The following is a 19080-nucleotide window of genomic DNA, read 5'->3' on the forward strand; positions in this document are numbered from 1 at the left end:
CAGGCGGATTCGCCTGATGGCGATTACCGTCGCCCATGGACACCTGCAACGCCAAAAGAGTCACAAGTGCGTTGCCGGCCTTTAAGGTAGGAGTACGCTCTTTTCTTGAAAACTTGAAGGTCATATCGGTCCGGGAATACCGCAGGCGATAGTTCATTCCAGAGTTTTGCTGTGCGAGGCAGGAAATTTCTGGAAAAACGCACAGTAGAGGACCGCCAACCGTCTAAATGGTGAGGATGGAAGTGTTGTCGCGTAGGTCGGTGGCGAAAGGATGCGGCAGGGATCAACCCGAATAACTCCTCGGAGCACTCCCCGTTGTACATGCGATAGAGGATGCACAGTGAAGCTACATCTCTACGCAGCGTCAAAGAGTCAAGTCGATCAGAAACTCGCTGGCAGCCGACTATTCGAGTCGCTCTCCGTTGTATGCGGTCCAGAGGGAGAAGCTGGTACTGGGGAGCCCCTGCCCACAGATGAGAGCAGTATTCCATATGTGTATTATAAAGCTGGAGGCGGTGGGCCGAAGTGAAATACTGTCTCGATCTGTTGAGCACGCCGAGCTTCTTTGAGGCTAATTTAACCTTACCCTCTAAATGGCCGCGGAACTGGACTTCACTCGAGATGTCAATGTGGTAGCTAGGGAAGTGCTTTCGAAAAGAGGTGAAGCAACAAACGCAGACTTGTTTGTGGTAAACGCGCAAACCTGTGTCTCTGTGGGGTTTAAACGGACTAAATTAAGTCGACCCCATTCTGAAACTTCTTTAAGGGAAGTCTCAATTTCAGACACAAGTTTGTTTCGGCACTCTGTGACGTTTTCCCGAGAAATATTGGCGCGGCCGGTGTAAGAGGCATCAACCGTACTATCATCCGCATAACAGTGAATGCCGCCAGTTGGCAGCATATCATTGATATGCAGAAGGAACAGCGTAGGCGATAGCACACAGCCTTGAGGGACACCAGCATTATGGAGTCAGAGCATGCGCCGTCAACTACGACCTTTATGCTTCTGTCCGTTAGGAAGCTGCCGATCCATCCGCATAATTTCTCGGGAAGCCCAAAAGACGGAAGTTTTGAAAGGAGTGCTTTGTGCCAAACCCTATCAAAGGCCTTCGCTACATCTAAGCTAACAGCCAATGCTTCACCCTTTGTCTCAATCGCCTGTGCCCAACGATGTGTCAGGTAAACCAGAAGATCACCAGCCGAGCGGCCGCTATTCAGTATAAAATACGAAATCATTAGAAAAATATTACTTATTTTTTCGTAATGGCTACGGAACCCTATTTTTGGCGTTTCCGACACGCTCTTGGCCGGTTTTTTTATCAGACCAAGGCTCATAACCTATTAATCTCACAAACGTCTGGTTTACAAAAAAAAAAAAACGGAAAGTGAAATTAAATACTATCCCAATTCTCATCATCATGCTTTCCTCTTAAGGTGGGTACTGACCAACGTTACGAGGTGTAATGTAACATGTTGCACAGCGAGCATTCGTGCAGTCAGTACTTAGTGTTACGGGGAAACCCTTTTGAGTGCTCCACCCGGCTGCCAGTTTTTTGGCGAATCCTTTGACTGTAAACGCGGTTCAGTCAGTACGCTGTAACAAGTTTTGACGAGCAACATTACGCAGATTTGGAGAACACAGCGAACATGCTCAATGCGTAACATGCTCGATGCGAATGTACATTACACTTCGTAACGTTGGTCAGTACCCAGCTTTACTCTCCTATCTATAGCATTAGCGTGAGCGAGACGGGATGATACAAGTCAACGCACGTAAAAAGAGCTCTGGGTGGCTAGTGGAGGGGATACGTTTGCGCATAATATCTGTCAACTAACAAGCCAATGGCGTGACGGCCGCCCCCTCCCGCGTTCCCCACTGCTCCGCCGCCAATTTGCTCCGTATTTCGCTCACTGCGCAGCTTCTGCGCAGGTATATCGCCAGGAGCTCTTTTTACGTGCTTTGATTTGTATTGTCATTACCTGCACGTAGTATGTATGGGTCTTCATTTGGTGACACAGAACATAATAAATTAATCATTGAATTTGTCAGGGATTAAAGATGAAAATTAAATGTAATGTTAATATTACTGAGAATTTAGTATCATAAAACAATGTTTTTTGCTTTATTAATTTTAATAAAATACAGAATAAAACAACACTTACTCTTCACAGTAATTGACTTACGATGAATAAGTATATATTAAAATAGTACAATGTAAAACACACATACACACCTAGATTGCAGCCAAACTTTACATTACGTTATTTCATTCCAAAACTTACTAACATTTGGTTAAATATAGTTTCAATCGGACAACACATAAAATTGGCATCAAATATAATTAGAACAAAAAATCTCTCTAAGACAGAAAGAATAGCCACATTTTGAACATCATATTAATTATTAGATTAAAATACTTTATGGAAGTGGAACATATTTCGTGCGACTTCTGTCTGTTTTTCATCTCAACTTTTCTGTTTTTTGTCTTTCTTCTGTTTTCGTATAATTTTTTTAACTCAAACCTAAATCAGGTCTTAGTCTAATTTTATTGGACTAACCACAAAGTTCATTTGAACAATTTTTACACGGACAGAGAAACGAAACTGTTGTACTGTGCGATGTTGCGTTTCAGGATGTCGGCACAGAGCCCCAATACTCGTTCAAATCTACAACACAAACAAGAACATTATAGTCATTTTTAAGTGAGGCTTAATGCCGGGTGTGGCCTGTAACACGAGCAAATAATTAAAACATAGATCATACTGCTCAAACTAAACAACATTAGTTAAGCCACAGAATCCTGCTAATATTATAAATGTGAAAGTTAGTGAGTGAGTTGAGTTTGTGAGTGAGTGAGTATGTTTGTTACTTCTTCACGCTGAAACGGCTTGACGGATTTGGATGAAATTTGGCAAATATTACGGACGAGACGTTATGACGGACGGACGGGACGGGTATGGTTATAATAAACTTTCTAGGTATTCGATTACGCGAATTACGAAAGAAGGTCTTTCCTCCTCAGGTTTTAAGTCGCCAAAGGAAAAAGAAAGCATTGTTCCGACTATACTGAACTATTGCCATATAAATAAGAACAATAGCGCCCTCTTGACAATAGACATATATTTTTGGTTTACCTTTACAAACAAGGGGCGTTCAATATAAAGTGAAAAAGAGATGCAAACTCTTTCAATATTAGGAAATTAAATACTGGCCGGTAAAGCTAATCTATCTTGCTGATTGCTACTAAGTCTTTTGTTTAAAAAAAAAATCGGTAATTTCTTTGCAATGCCATTGAGTACGTTAGCGAAAATGGAGAAAATTTAACTGCGCGCCGTTATCAAATACTTGTTTGAATTTTTTTCTACGGACCAAGTCAATTTAGATTTGCGGGACACTTTAGGGTCTAATGCTCCTCCGTATTCGACAGTCGCACGTTGGTGCGCCGAATTTAGACGTGAAAGAACATCGACCATGGACGACTTTCTTCGTTACTACTACAGCAACTGAAGAAATTGTGAAAAAAGTCGAAAATTTAGTTTTGGCGGATCGTCGTGTCACGGTTCGTTTTATTGCTGAAAATGTGAAGATTTCAAAGGGGAGCGTGCATAATATTTTACATGAACGCTTGGGTATGAAAAAGGTATTTGCGCGTACCAAGAATGCTTACTGACACGCAAAAACAAACTAGAGTCGAGATTTATCAAGAAGCTTTGGACCTGATACAGCAAGACCGGGAACTTTTCTTGGCGCGGCTTATAACAATGGACCAAACATGGCTCCATCATTACGACCCTGAAACGAAACTGCAATCTATGACATGGAAAAGGCCATCATGTCCAACTCCGAAGAAATTCAATGTGGGCCCATCTGCCGGTAAGGTCATGGGCTCTGTTTTTTGGGATGGTAAAGAGGTAGTAATGATTGAGTATCTCGAGTGTGGAGCCACTATTACGGGCACTTTATGTGTCAAACAAATAGCAACATTGCGCAATGAGATCCGCGGAAAACGGCGAGGTAAACTCTCGAAAGTTGTGCTGTTCCACCAGGACAATGCCCCGCACACAAGTCCGCCGTTGCAATGGCTGCAATTCGTGATGCTGGGCTCGATATCCTTAAGCATCCTCCGTATTCACCAGATCTCGCCCCCAGTGATTCCTACCTACTTATTTCCGAGATTGAAAGAATACCTGAGAGTGAGAGGCCAGAAATTTGAAGACAACGACGCGGTAGTTGCTGCAGTAGGTACAAGATTTGTTAAGTACTCAAGATGAACCTTTTTTAAAAATGGAATTTAAGTTTAGGAATTTTACTAATAGGTGAGTTTATGAAACGGTAAGTGAATGAAAAGTATAAAATAATGAAAATAAAAGTTGTTTAAACATACTCATTCTCACTTTTTATCAAACGCCCCTCGTATATGTGATTTGGGTATATTTCATAGTTACTCGACAATTGTTGTATGTTTAGTATTACTTTGAGGGACCTAGGGAGTTATAAAAATAGAGATGAAGACTCGCCAAGTAGTCCCGAGGGCCCGGCGGCCACCTCACCCCCGCGATCTCTGCGGCAGTGTGCATACCTGGCACGGTCCAGTTTGACGCACTTGAGCGGGCGGCGGCGCGCTCAGTGGCGGCGCGCGGCCGTCCAGCAACAGCGCGATCTCGCCGAAGTAGTCCGAGGGCCCGAGGCGGCCCACCTCCACCCGCGCGATCTCTGCGGCAGTGTGCATACTGGCACGGTCCAGTTTGACGCACTTGAGCGGCCGGCGGCGCGCACAGTGGCGGCGCGCGGCCGGTCCAGCAACAGCGCGATCTCGCCGAAATAGTCCGAGGGCCCGAGGCGGCCCACCTCCACCCCGCGCGATCTCTGCGGCAGTGTGCATACCTGGCACGGTCCAGTTTGACGCACTTGAGCGGGCCGGCGGCGCGCACAGTGGCGGCGCGCGGCCGGTCCAGCAACAGCGCGATCTCGCCGAAATAGTCCGAGGGCCCGAGGCGGCCACCTCCACCCCGCGCGATCTCTGCGGCAGTGTGCATACCTGGCACGGTCCAGTTTGACGCACTTGAGCGGGCCGGCGGCGCGCACAGTGGCGGCGCGCGGCCGGTCCAGCAACAGCGCGATCTCGCCGAAATAGTCCGAGGGCCCGAGGCGGCCCACCTCCACCCCGCGCGATCTCTGCGGCAGTGTGCATACCTGGCACGGTCCAGTTTGACGCACTTGAGCGGGCCGGCGGCGCGCACAGTGGCGGCGCGCGGCCGGTCCAGCAACAGCGCGATCTCGCCGAAATAGTCCGAGGGCCCGAGGCGGCCACCTCCACCCCGCGCGATCTCTGCGGCAGTGTGCATACCTGGCACGGTCCAGTTTGACGCACTTGAGCGGGCCGGCGGCGCGCACAGTGGCGGCGCGCGGCCGGTCCAGCAACAGCGCGATCTCGCCGAAATAGTCCGAGGGCCCGAGGCGGCCCACCTCCACCCGCGCGATCTCTGCGGCAGTGTGCATACCTGGCACGGTCCAGTTTGACGCACTTGAGCGGGCCGGCGGCGCGCACAGTGGCGGCGCGCGGCCGGTCCAGCAACAGCGCGATCTCGCCGAAATAGTCCGAGGGCCCGAGGCGGCCCACCTCCACCCCGCGCGATCTCTGCGGCAGTGTGCATACCTGGCACGGTCCAGTTTGACGCACTTGAGCGGGCCGGCGGCGCGCACAGTGGCGGCGCGCGGCCGGTCCAGCAACAGCGCGATCTCGCCGAAATAGTCCGAGGGCCCGAGGCGGCCCACCTCCACCCCCGCGCCCTCCGCCTGCCCGTTGCGTTGCTGCAGCACCACTGCCGTTCCTAAATAAACCACGAAATGGTACAAGTATATTTATTAATGTATATTTTTTTGCAAACTACCCATAACCAATTAATATTAGTAGTAAAACCACTCACAATATGAGGGTGAATTTATGCAATTGATATTTATACGTATTTGAATTAAAAAAGTTTTCATGTTATTATCATAGTAAAAGTGAACAAAGTAGGCTCACTACGAACAAAAGTACATCGCGCGGCTTAAATGTGTGCGCGCCAGTTGGCGCTAGTACGCACGCACCCGCCGCACGCACACACTGATAATTTAAGTAGGATTAAGTTATCTTTGGTCAAGGCTGCGCTGTCACCGGTGCCGTACGTTGCTCGTCTCGCGCTCTCTTCGCGATCACATTTTACGTTCGTTCGCGTAGTCGTATTTACATATTTTTTTGTATTAGGTATAGTCACAGAGTAGATAATAAATAAATATGTAGTTGTAAATTAGTAATTTTGTAGTATATAAGTACACAAATAAAGGCAACAAATGGACCGCGAGCGAAGGTATTTTTCTGTTTTCGGCTGCCTGGCTTTGTCGTTCTTTGGCATACCAACACAAGGGGAACGGTAAGAAATATTAATAATTAATTAATACTTATGAATAATGTTGACTGCATTCTTTATTTACTTTAAGTAAGTACGTATACTTGATTGTTTTTTTTTGGAATCTTTTTGTATTTTTTATAACAATTTCCAATTTTTTTCCAATGGAGTGCTGAAAGTTTCTCGATGAGGGCTACGGTATAGATGTCGCTAGCGTCACTGCTTAAGTGGCTAAATAAGAAACAAACAAGCTGAGATATGAGGTGCATAGGGGAAATTCGTGTCTGTACCGTTGACCATCAGTGGTGTAGCGGTATAGCAAGCGGTACGGAATACCAAGGACCTGGGTTCGATTCCCAGTGCTGGTCTTATTTTTCTGGTTTTTCTGTGCATCTATATTTCAGTTTGTATTTTCAATTTACCTATACTTGGTTTGGATAGGTATTTAACTAATTGTTAACAAACTTCAGGTGCCAGATTTGGTACATACAAGGATTTTAAAAATTTCACTTATCTATCATTGTAATACAAACTAGACTAGTGTATTGAAGAACAGAAATGTAAATGTTTAGATAGTATAATGGGAGAATTTCAATATTTAAGACACCAATTGACGTTGTTTTGTTTAAATTTAGTTAAATACCTATCCTAACCAAGTATATATTTTATTACGTAGTCACACGTCCAATAATAATGTACTTAAAATGCGTGGAAGGTTTTTACCGGCTCGTGGAGGTTAAATAGATTACGTCCTTGCCGGGATTTCGGTCTTAGCGGGTAAGCGGGCGGCGAGTGTAGCGGCAGGCGGCGCGTCAAAGGAAAGTACTTGCTATCTGCGGCGGCGGCGACTAGCGGAAGGCACGTTCTTATTTAAAAACAAGGCTTTATCGAAAGTGGCTATTCAGTGTTTATGTCTCACGCAAGATATATTGAATAAGTACCTATGAGAGAAGGAGCCAAAAAGTAATAATCTAACCAACAAAAAGTTGGAAAACCCCAGACATTGTCACTTCAAAGTACAATATCACAAAAACGGCTGAACCGATTTTGATAAAACATGTCTAAGAACCATCGCTAGAAATCCTGCTTTCAAATAAAAAAAATAGAATAATAATAATATAGCAGCATAATCTTGTTTGTATCTAGACAGAGACAAAAGACAATTTTAAGTTAACTTTCGTACTAAAATTGTTTGCCGGTAGGTAATTAGTCTAAAGTAGACATTGACAACCCTAAGCGTCCGCGCCGGAGTAGGCAGTTAAGTCTCCTAAAGGGTCGGAGTGTGCATACTTGTTTTCTTTTACTATGTTATTATTCTGTATTTATATCCCTGACTTATATTTAATTTTATTAATGCTAGTGTTGCTCGTGATGATTTCATTTTTTAATAACCTGTTTTTGTTTAATTTAAAGGTATTGTTCAATATGTTTATTAGACTAAAATTACTGTGATTTAAAATGTATAAAAAAATCAACAAAATGTTATTTATTTTTATACCACTTATTTGACTCCAACATTCTCTAAATAATATGACATGGTGTGACACTAAAACTAGGCTTAAAATTTCGACCGGTTCGTAGTCAATGTCGCGCGGTCATGTGAAATTGGCTTTACTGAAATTACCAAGCGCGTTTTCTCAATATACCTTCAACGATAATGTAGAAGTCGTCTCCGGCCTCGCCCTGGCGCACGATAGTCTCGCCGTCCGTGAAGTAAACGGGCTCCAGAGCGTCCGCAACTGTCAAACGCTCCCATTTCTCCAAGCTCTCTGAGAAAGCAAAACAATTCGGATGTTGAACAAACGGCACAAAGTTTAAAATAATGGCGCATTTTGTGCTAATAAAATGTAATAGTGAAAGAAAAATTAAAAGAATGTTATATAAATAGCCCTTAAATAACTTTTTGATTTTATTGTGTTTCTTGTATGCCTTTTTTGTGTTTTCTGTATGTATAATTGAAATTTTCTGTATGATAAGAAAGCCACGAATTAATTAAAATTATTGTTAACTAGCTTTTGCCCGCGACTTCGTCCGCGTGGAATAGTAACTTTGGGAAGTATTTAATTTATTTTGGATACCTATTCTGCCAATAAAAGCACATAGAAACTTTTACGGTTTACTCAAAATAACCTATTTTAATACATTGCTACAAATACAAACAATACTTTTTTTGTTCTTCGATCCATCTAACCATCCATTATTTTATAGTTATTAGAAGTTTAAGAGTAAATAACAGCCTAAGGTATAAAGTATACCTAAACTTGAAGGATTTCGTATTTAGAAAAATATTACTTAATTTTTTCGTAATGGCTACGGAACCCTATTTTGGGCGTGTCCGACGCGCTCTTGGCCCGTTTTTTTGATGTTCCATCCATCCATCAATGTTCTTTGGTAAAACATAAATATTTTGCGGGTAGCCACATTTTAGTGTATTATACCCTGCCAACTCAAAAGGGCCATTTTTATTCTTCATAGTCGACTCTTGACACCTTACGTCCTGTATTGTAAGTTGGATTATAATTAAGACGACATTTTTATTAAGCATAGCTACACATAATTTCGATAAATATACTTATAATCAATTTGTTTGGAATTCCTTAAGAACTTTCATCCCAGAGCATCCAGAGCTACTTCCTTCTTAATCCGTAGCTAGACTAGGCGGCTGTTGCAAAACGCGCGCTGCGCGCCACCGCTCTGCTCGCGCGACTCCCCGACGAAACGAATACCGGCGCACAACTACCCGCGTTGTCATCGACATTTTTGTTATGGTAGGGTCACACACATCGCGATATAAATTATTGCGATAAAACTTCGTCTTCGGCCTACGGCATTGTGCATGGCCACATTGCAAACAAAGAAATATCGATCGATAAAGAAACCCTTTGATGTGCGCAAGTTTACCGACAGTGGGGCGTTTTGTTGTTTTTGTAATTAATGTGTGAGTGTTTTGGTTTCGTACTGTAAGCTTGCATGTGTTTTATTCAATAAATAAATAAGTGTCTGCGGCTTCGTCCGAAGTGCCGAGGTATTCGCGAATATTTGGCTACACACATCGCAATCAAGCGAATGTTCGGGTTATCGCGATGTGTGTGGCCCTAGCATTATAATTGTCCCTCCCGCCCGAAGCATGTCGAGCTGAACTCGGTTCCAGTCAAGAGTTATCCGATATACTTAGGTACTATCATTTTATTAACGATATCGTTTAAAAATAAAAAATATGCTCACCCAGTATGGAGACGCGCGATAGGAACTCGTCATACATGCGTCGCTTGCGTATAGTGGAGCCCATGAGTATACGGCGGTAGGAGTCGCGGTCGAGCCCCCACAGCTTCAGCGCGCTGCGCGCGCGCACGGTGGCGGCGCGCGGCGTGCCGTATATTAGCGCCAGCTCGCCGAAGCTGCCGCCCTCGCCGATCGAAGTCACCGGCTCGCCGTTTACCAGCACCTGCAAAATACTAAATTGTATCACAAGGGAGCTAAATTATATTTTTACGACGAGGGCACTATTATGAATCATCATGAGCCTATCCAGAGGGGGTTATGGGGGTCATGACCCCACCCCTCCCAGGCTCCGGGCTGGGTCTAAGACAACAGTAGATATTATTCTAAACCTTTCTAAACTCATTATTTTTATTTATTCCTGCCACAAAAGAAGATAATTGATTAAGAATAGAATTTGACCCTATCTTGCATTACATCCTCGCACATTTTTGGTGGGAACGCAGCCTAAAGCTGGATCCGCCCTTGTTATGAATTCTGAGCGAAGCGAGCGATTCCAGAACAGTATCTTGCTCATAACTGCGCGGGCTCGCACTTGATCGTTTTCAGGCGAAACATAAAGATGGCGGTATAATATAAACGCTAAAACAATTGGAATCAGTTATTTTGGTAGTTAGTTGCTGTTGAAGCTCGTACCTATTAAAAAATAGCATGATTATATTTTCGAACTATCTAACTACTCGGATTTAGTCGTCACTAGTTAACGGCTGATAGGATATCGATGCCTTGTCACAGCTCTGAAGGGTGACGTTTTTATCAGCTATTTGTTAAGTACCTTACAGTCACCAGCACCAGTATTTGACACAACAAAGCGTGCATTAATATCTGATAAGACTCTATTTATAGTGCCGGTAGGATGTTTCAGATATTTTTGCATGTATCTCTGTGACGCATTTTAATTAATGCAGATGACTCTACATACAAAACAGACCTTAGGCCTTATTCTCTAATACTAACACACTTATAACTAGTTATCACAATCCTTTTTACCTTTTCTTTCTATCACATGGCATAAGACGAGTGTAGAAAGAGATGGTGAATGCGATCGCGAACGCCAGCGCTTTAGACAATATGGCCTCTGAGGCCTTAGGCCTTATTGTCTAACACATCTTTCTGTCACGCCGTATATGACACGGGTAGAAAGAGACAGTGAATGCGATCGCGAGCGCTCGCATATTAGACAAGCGTTCTCTGGTTTTCTAGATTATTTTACCAAAAAATAGGTGGCATGGTGTTTTATTAATAAGAAATACTCGTAAATACAGACCTCAACCTCCCCCGAGTGTATAATATAGAAGTTGTCTCCCTCATCGCCCTGCCGTATGACGGTCTCGCCAGGCAAGCACTGTACAGGGAACATGGCATCGAACATATCTGCCCGCTCTGACTCATCTAGGTGTGTGAACAGCACGTTGGAGGCAATGGCACGGGACAGAGCACCCATTGTTTTGTAGTCTTTTGGCACCACCTAAGTAATACAGAATTTAACGAAAAAAATTGTGTTAGGTAGGTCGCTATCAAATGTATTGGCCCAGGAAACACGCTCTGAACTAGCTAAGAGCTTACATAGCATGCACATCAATAGATGGCGTTGTGCAAGCGAATGTTGTCCTTTCAAATTGTTATGTCAATAGATGCTAACTGTCCTTGTCACATTCAATCGCATATTGTTTTGAGAAAGAGTAGAGATAAACAGATAGGTTAGTCTGAAAAGAATCATATTATGCCTATTGAAGAACTACCTCTGCGTATTGACAACATTTCATTTTTTTAACACCTGTAAATTACTACAGAAATCGAAAGAGTTTTGCCTCCTGAACATGGGAAAATATTTATTATAATTGATTTCTCCATATTTAAAAAAAAAATTGAAATAATATGTCTGAATTTGCCAACACTATCACAGAATAGATATGTTTCCTTTACCTTTTTCACCAGAAAAAGGAGCTGTCATAATTTTGACAACGTCTACGTCAGATTTACGTGATCTTTTTTTAAAGAGACTAGACCAAAGAGGAAGGAGACAATAGAGAGAAGGAAGCTAAATGTCAAGCGTACCATATTATTACTATTATTACTTTTGTGTATAAACAGCCCACAGGCAAAAGAAATTGGCCAATGGGCTGAGGTTCATTTGGCGCCTATTCGCAAGTTTAGAGTGAACTGACACAATTCGAAATAGTCATATTTCCAAAATAAACTCTGTTAAATGATATTATAACGGATAACTCACGTCTTAAACCGAGTTTGAGAAAATTTCGAGTTGTGTCAGTTTAATTCTAGGTTTATCAAGTGAATCTCTGCTCATTGGCCGATTTCTGTAGCTAGTATACCAGTCATTTTCAAAAGGCATCTGTCGTTAAGCAGTTATTCAAATAAAATGTTATTTAATTTAGTCGGGTACTAGTTTGTTGTCACTTGTTGTCAAAAAGCACTACCATCGGTCAGAGTTTACCAGGATTTATCTTTGTTTTTTTATGTGAAACATGATATTACAGCTTTGATTTTTGGTAAAACTGTGTAATAAGTAGTGGTGCCATGCTGTGTGTACTTTGTGAGTGCAAGTCTCGCATGGGAAACAAGGAAAATGGACAAAATATAAGCTTTCTTTTAAGCACAGGTCAGTGGTATTTTTCGTGGAATTTTATTGATTTTCGATCTGAAAGCGTTCGTTCTGCTAATTATTTACACATTTAAGTTAGGTTACTGTTATATGTATAAGTATCTGATCGCTGAGAGTTGCCTGTCGCTGTCGCTATAATAATTATCGCAAATTGTATGACGGGTGTCACTTATGATCGCGCGCACCGGATTTCGTGGTACGAGGCACACAGTTGTTGTCAACTGCGTGGGCCGGGAGGGCAAGCAAACGCGGCGGCTATATTGCCATTCCACTCTGGAATGCGCTTCGTGTGTAGGTACTTTAAGTGTTCATGAGTTGTCTGTTTAATGTACAGTTAGTTATTGTTTAAAACTATTGTTTTATCGTTCTTTTGTTATTGATAAGTATAATTATTAGAGGACCGCATTTTTTAATTTTATAAACTTACAGCGACATTCGCGGCAAACTGTAAAAAGTGAAATTTTGCAAGACTGTGTTTTTGTCACATTCATACATTGTAATATGAATATGTTGTTACCTTTTTAACGTAACTTGTAGCATCTTCCTCGGTGACAGGCTCCGCGCTGATGCCCCCCCGGCGGCGCGGCGGCAACCCGCCCGGCGCCGGCAGCGGCGACAGCTCGCCATCTGCCTCGCCCTCTGACGCCGCCGCCGCCGCGGCCGCAGCCTTCACTTGCTCCTGTAAATGAAATATAGATCTAGAGAATAATGTTTTTCCACCGTATTTTATCGGATAAGTTCTAGTCTATGATCCGTTTAAGAACGACCTTCACCGAGCTGGTTAATGCATGAAATGTATTTTATATTAAATTTAATATGTCAATAAATATATTGCATATGGGTTGTCTAAAAAATTTAAGTCCAGGATATGATTAATTAATAAAAAAAAAACATTTTTTTAACGGTTTGGTTAAATAGACAAATTCCACACCAATCGAAAGTATGAAGTCCATAGAATATGCAAACGTTAGGTTACCTATTTTTTTCCCGTCACAACTCTCGAGTAGGCAGGTATAAATAGGTAAGTCGATACTAGTAACTTGCACCAGTTGCACCGGTCTGGTTAATGAGTGAAAGTTAAATGAAAATAAACATTATTTCATTACGGTCACGGTGGTATAGGGTTGTCTGCGAAAAATCAATCCTGAATTCCGGTTGGCGAATTGTAATAAGTGAAATATTGCTAATAAAAGGTGTACTGCCTTTTCGGCGAAATATGTTTCGCCAAATTTCACTTAGCAACCAACCTTTCGTCGACGTTTCATTTGGCAAACTAATCGTTAGCATAACTTTACTTCGCATTTTTCTTATTTTGCAACATTTTTGTATTGCAAAATTTTACATTCATCACACTTTTATGTGGCATATAATTATGTTGCAAATGATTGGCAAATAAAAAATTGACAAATAATGTTTGGCCAATTTTTATATTTTATTTATTTATTTATTCAGAAACAATACAAAGCAATGTGTTTGAACATAAAATTATTGAAAATTAAGAATTATTACAAAGTTTTACTTTAATTTGATTTGTGCGAGCGAGCGAAGCGAGCGAGCAAGACGGTTCGGAGAAGAAGCGACTTGGATAGTTTAGGTACAGATGGCTACGGCGGGAGGGAAGCGGAGCGTAAAGTGAATACCTATACAACTAAATATTTTGTGAATATTTCCCCATAAGTTAGAACTGAAACTCGATTTTTTTTTCCATCAAACCAGTTTTTATTGAGGTTTCTTTCTAATACTATTTTTTTCTAAACTGAATAGTTTGCGCGAGAGACACTTCCAAAGTGGTAAAATGTGTCCCCCCCCTGTTACTTCTAAAATGAGAGAATGATAAAACTAAAAAAAATATATGATGTACATTACCATGCAAACTTTCACCGAAAATTGGTTTGAACGAGATCTAGTAAGTAGTTTTTTTTAATACGTCATAAATCGTAAAGTAAAGGAAACTTTTATATTATGTTACTTGCTGCTACGGAACCCTTCATGGGCGAGTCCGACTCGCACTTGGCCGCTTTTTTGTATTAGGTATATTTGTAAATTAGTAGTATATAAGTGTAGTGTAATAGTTTCATGCAGGGACATATGAAAAAAAATTAGATACCTACCTATGTACCTATAAACAATATAGTTATAGTATTACGTGTAGGTAAACATGAGTAGTATGTACACAGTCGCCATCACCACTCTGGCGAATTTATAAATAATATTTTTAAATTTAGTATAATAATAGTAATTAATAATATAGCGGCATAGAATCTTGTTTGTCTAAACTCAGACATAAGACAATTTTAAGTTAACTTTCGTACTAAAATTATTTGTCGGTAATTGCGGTAATTAATCTAAAATAGACATCGACAACCCTAAGTGACCCGCGCGAAGCCGGGGCGCGTCGACGACGTAAATGCAATTTTTTGGTTAAATTGATATTTTGAAATTCGTAATATCTTTTGAATGGAACGTCAGATTTGAATAATTCAAAAAGTAATCTACCCACAGGTATTGAAACAGTCTTGAATATGAAATGATTTATTTAGATAAGGATTAATACAAAGGTAAGAATAAAATGGTCTGATTTTAGTCTGCATTTCTTTCAACTTTTAAAATGTAAAAAAGTGTAGTGACATAACTACAATAGTTGGACATATGGTATTGCGAAGTTTTTTGTAGATATTGATATATTCTTTAATATTTTGGAACATTTTTTGTTCTATCTTTAAGAGTTTCTGCAGTGCATGCAATGACAGACATTTTACAACTCTTTTTTTTTATATACACCTTGGGTTACATTATTGAAGTTTTAGTATGGATCCTTAATTTTTTTAAAAACATATATAGCCTATGGCAGTCAGAGATAGTGTAGCTTCCCAACAGTGAAAGTTTTTTTTTATTGCAAATGCAATGCAAACAAACAAATCTTTCCTCTTTATAATATTAGTATAATAACAAAAAAATTGCAGCATTGTTTTAAGTTAAAACTACCACAAGATATTTCCATCAAGATAGATCCACTACAACAAGATATTTAAGATTGTTCGGCTTTTCATCCAAATGTTCAGCAATAATAATAATATTTTTACTTCAACCAACATATATTTCTTTTTTTATTTGATATTTTAATATGGCTTTAGTACACCAAATGTGACTATGTCAGCCTCATTGGGAGCCTCAGATATATACACTACACTACAGATACTTATTACACTCTCCCTTGCACAGAAACTATGTCTCTAGATGCAAAGGCCTGTCTAATGAGTCTGTAAATCAGCATAGCTTCTTCACAATCAACCAACATAGATCATAGTATTAGTAATGCAGGCTGCATGATTTATCTGGCTTTCCAATTTTAAGACCTGGCAACCCTATAAATGTTAGATGCTTTTACACATTATCTAATGTTATCCACATAATGTTTATCACTTTATAACCAGTAGTCTGTATGTAAGAGATAGATAGTAAAATAAATTAAAGTCTGCCTTTTGAAGTGATATATTGCCAGTGAGGGATACAATCAACAATTATTATGTAGCCAACATCTGTACCAAAAGAAATAAGAAGTGCTGATTAAAACATAATCTATTTATACACTTTTTAAAACACTTCAAACACTCAGGTTATAGATAAAACAGAAAAGTCACAAACATTAAAAATATCTGAACTGATTGGTCCATCAGTCAATGACCAAGATTTAATTTTTTCTAATTTAAAAAGAGTCTAAATGACCACCAGCAGTGCTATACCAGACTACAAAAGTTCATGTTAACTTTGTAATGTACTTATGCAATGCTCTAACTTAATTATCATGTCTGGTAATAGGTATGGGCATGCTCAACTCATTGTAGGTACAGCTTCTTTATCACCTTGCCCCATTGTTAACATGTGATAAGGTTATTTATGTGTTCTCTTATGTATTATCCTAATCTAACATTTCTTATCACACAACCCTTAACACAAGTACCTGATAAGCTATATCTTGATATAAACAAAAAGAAAAACATATTAGATAAAAATGAAGGTAGATATTTTTTACTTAAGTTAAATAGATTTGGTTTAATAAGGGATGCCAAAATAAATAATTCACAAACAGCGATCTGGTTTCAGAAAAGTTGTTGCTAGTGGTAATGCTACACTTTATTTATCTGTCATCCGACAATAAATTTGATCTAAAAGTAATGTTCAACTTACCCTTTCCAACTTCTGAAAATATTGCCTGAGAAATGTAACAGGGTTTTCTGGTTTATTAACACAAAGCTGTACAATACAGTCTTTTAACAACAATTGAATATTATGGCTTTGGATGTAACTTTCACATTCATGTAAACAGTGTTCTTCCTCCATTCCTGTAACGAACTCTCCATAAAATATTATTTTTCCAATAAAAATAATTCATAGCATAGTAGTAAGTATGAATATAGCTGAGATAATTCAAACACAACTTGGATTCTTCATTCTCAGCTCAAAATAAAATTGGAATTGGAGAGAGAGAAAAGCAGGAATGTCATTATGTCAATTTGTATTTTTAAATCACTTGTGATATAGAAGACAACGGAAACTAAATCTATACAACAATCTTCAAACCAGTCAGGGTACAAAAATGTATATCTAATGTTGGAGGCACTGTAACTTCATCCACTACCTCCCGTGTTTGCCTCTATCATATCATCATATGCGATACATCTGTGGTCCAAATTGAAAAAAAAAAACTTTGCTAGTCTATGCTCAAATTGCTGCAGGGCTACTATGAAACTCGAAGTTCGTATCGTACCGTCTCTCTCGCTCTCGTATTAAATAGTATAAGTGTCAGAGGGACGTTCGAGTTTCAAGTTTCGTAGTAGCCCTGCTGTCGTTCTGTTGTTACGTTACTTCCCTATATATATACTGTAGTCTTTGCGTTGCTTGCTGCTGGCTGAATGTTTTGTCATTATCTGTGGTTACATCAAAAATGGAAGCTGCGGGCACTGACGCCGGCGCTGAAAATCATTTACAAAATGTATTATCAGAGACTGAAATCGCAAGTTTGCCCGCAGTTATCACGGATAAAATTAACACGTATATTGACAAGAAGTTTGAAGAATACTTAACTTCGAAGGCTCTTCACGAGACCAGTAAAACACAAATAGGTAAGAACCCGGTGTGTTTTGTCGTTTTAGTCGTTAATAATAATTTAATGAGATCTGTACAGCGTGTTTTAGTTAAATATCTCTCAATATTGTTACTGGAAAATGTGTACATATCAAAATAAGAGATTTTACAAATGTGGGGTAGGGTTAACTTTTTATTAGGCATGTAATTTCCCTACAGTTGTTTTCTTTTCTACTTATATCGAATAAAATAAAAAACTTAAACTCAATAAGCTTAGCCACCAAAGGATGCGTGAGGAATTAGGATGACAGTTTCTGTCTGCTGTCTATTATTATATCTGGATAAAGTACAAAGTAACACAACACATCTTCTTTGATTTAGATTTTTGGCCATATTGCCGTCAGATGAAATTGGTCTGAATGGATGTCAATATTTTTATTCAGTCTTAAATTCTATCAAACTTTATTATGGTACACACACTACAGAAAATTTGTTGCAATTTTTTTTGCCAATTTACCCCTATACTACGCTGAGTATGGCCCTTTTTACTTCTTTTGGCACAATATTTATTTTATTTTCTCTCTTGGTACCTAATATATAAGATTATCTGTTTTTTAGCTGTAATTTTATTTATTTTTGTTGTGCCAAATTTAGGTAAATAAATTTATTCTTTCTTTGTTTCAAGTTTGACCAGAAGATTTCAATGTTTGACCAGTCGATGTTCTAGTGGTTGACCATGTAAATAAAACTACTTTTTGCAGCAATTTTAGTACCAATATAAATTATAAGTTAATAGTAACATTAAAACAGTCTCATAAAGTTTTTATTTTTAAGTACAAGCAGAGGTTTTCTGTTAAAGTATGAACTTAGCTTATAAATCTTTGGATATTTACGAACATTCAATACTTAATAAAATATATATTATTATATATATACTATATTATAAATAATAGCTATGTGGTATCCCATATTTTCATGCAGTTTCTTTTATTTTTGCCTCATCTCCAATGTCCTTAATCACGAGATCCAAGTTTTCTTTGCTATACTTGAAAAAAATTTTTTTTGGTGGCTATTTACATTGGTAGCCAGTATCTGAAAAAGTAATTTTCATCTGATAAGCTTTATAGCTATTGAACATTTATGTTAAACTACACCCTTCATTCTAAAATTAGTTTGGTCAAACACTAGAGCTGAAATAATATTAAGTGCTCCAGTAATTGACTGTCTGGTCAATTATTGGTTACAGGACAGTTAAGAAAAAAAGAAATGTACACAAACTGCTAATCAAACACGACTCATTTATGTTAAAATTTTGAAAAAAATTATATTATCAATAATTGACCATTTTGGTCAATAACTACAAATCCAACCATTTCGTGTGTCCAGTTGACCAGCACGAAATATCACGAAATAGTAATCAAAAATGACCACAAACAGATCTACACACATTTTTCTTTAGTTTAAACATAAATTTAGCTAATAGCATAAACATTGAACACCAATATATAAATGAATTTAAAAAACATACCTCACGCGAGCTCCTTACTGCAGGCAAGAAAAAATGGCGACTTTTTGCGCGTCTTTCACAAAACTCACAATTTAAAAGTCGCTGTCACTAGAGCTGTCCTTGAACGCGATTGGTCATTCACTCAATAGTGGCAACTTAATATTGGCGCGTAAATTCAAAATTGGTCAATTACCCA

The 19080-nt window shown here is 39.6% G+C and overlaps 2 protein-coding genes across 2 annotated transcripts in view; one reads left to right on the plus strand and one right to left on the minus strand.

The window, feature by feature from the left end:
* Positions 1-2120: 2120 nt before the first annotated feature.
* Positions 2121-16902, minus strand: Pka-R1 (protein kinase, cAMP-dependent, regulatory subunit type 1). The gene is made up of 7 exons (XM_074091106.1): positions 16481-16902; positions 12810-12971; positions 10937-11137; positions 9616-9835; positions 8037-8159; positions 5658-5832; positions 2121-2667 (listed from the first exon to the last, which is right to left on the minus strand). The coding sequence occupies exons 1-7, from the start codon at positions 16631-16633 to the stop codon at positions 2583-2585; spliced, it is 1119 nt and encodes a 372-aa protein (XP_073947207.1). The 5' UTR covers positions 16634-16902; the 3' UTR covers positions 2121-2582.
* Positions 16903-17195: 293 nt separating this feature from the next.
* Mgtor (nuclear basket protein megator) overlaps positions 17196-19080 on the plus strand; it is a 36975-nt gene continuing 35090 nt past the window's right edge. The window contains exon 1 of the mRNA XM_074091125.1: positions 17196-17415. Within this exon, the coding sequence (XP_073947226.1) occupies positions 17238-17415 (178 nt within the window). The 5' untranslated portion in view covers positions 17196-17237. The remainder of the gene's footprint in view (positions 17416-19080) is intronic.

The sequence above is a fragment of the Choristoneura fumiferana genome, chromosome 8, assembly GCF_025370935.1.
Source record: "Choristoneura fumiferana chromosome 8, NRCan_CFum_1, whole genome shotgun sequence".
Classification (NCBI taxonomy): Eukaryota; Metazoa; Arthropoda; class Insecta; order Lepidoptera; family Tortricidae; genus Choristoneura; species Choristoneura fumiferana.

Excerpts from the sequence above, each read along its gene's own strand:
- Pka-R1 (XM_074091106.1), bottom strand. The coding sequence starts at position 16,633 with ATGGAGGAAGAACACTGTTTACATGAATGTGAAAGTTACATCCAAAGC. Across the intron at positions 11,138-12,809 it reads CTACAAGTTACGTTAAAAAG|GTGGTGCCAAAAGACTACAA; the intron begins GTAACAACATAT and ends TGTATTACTTAG. Across the intron at positions 9,836-10,936 it reads TACACTCGGGGGAGGTTGAG|GTGCTGGTAAACGGCGAGCC; the intron begins GTCTGTATTTAC and ends AGTATTTTGCAG.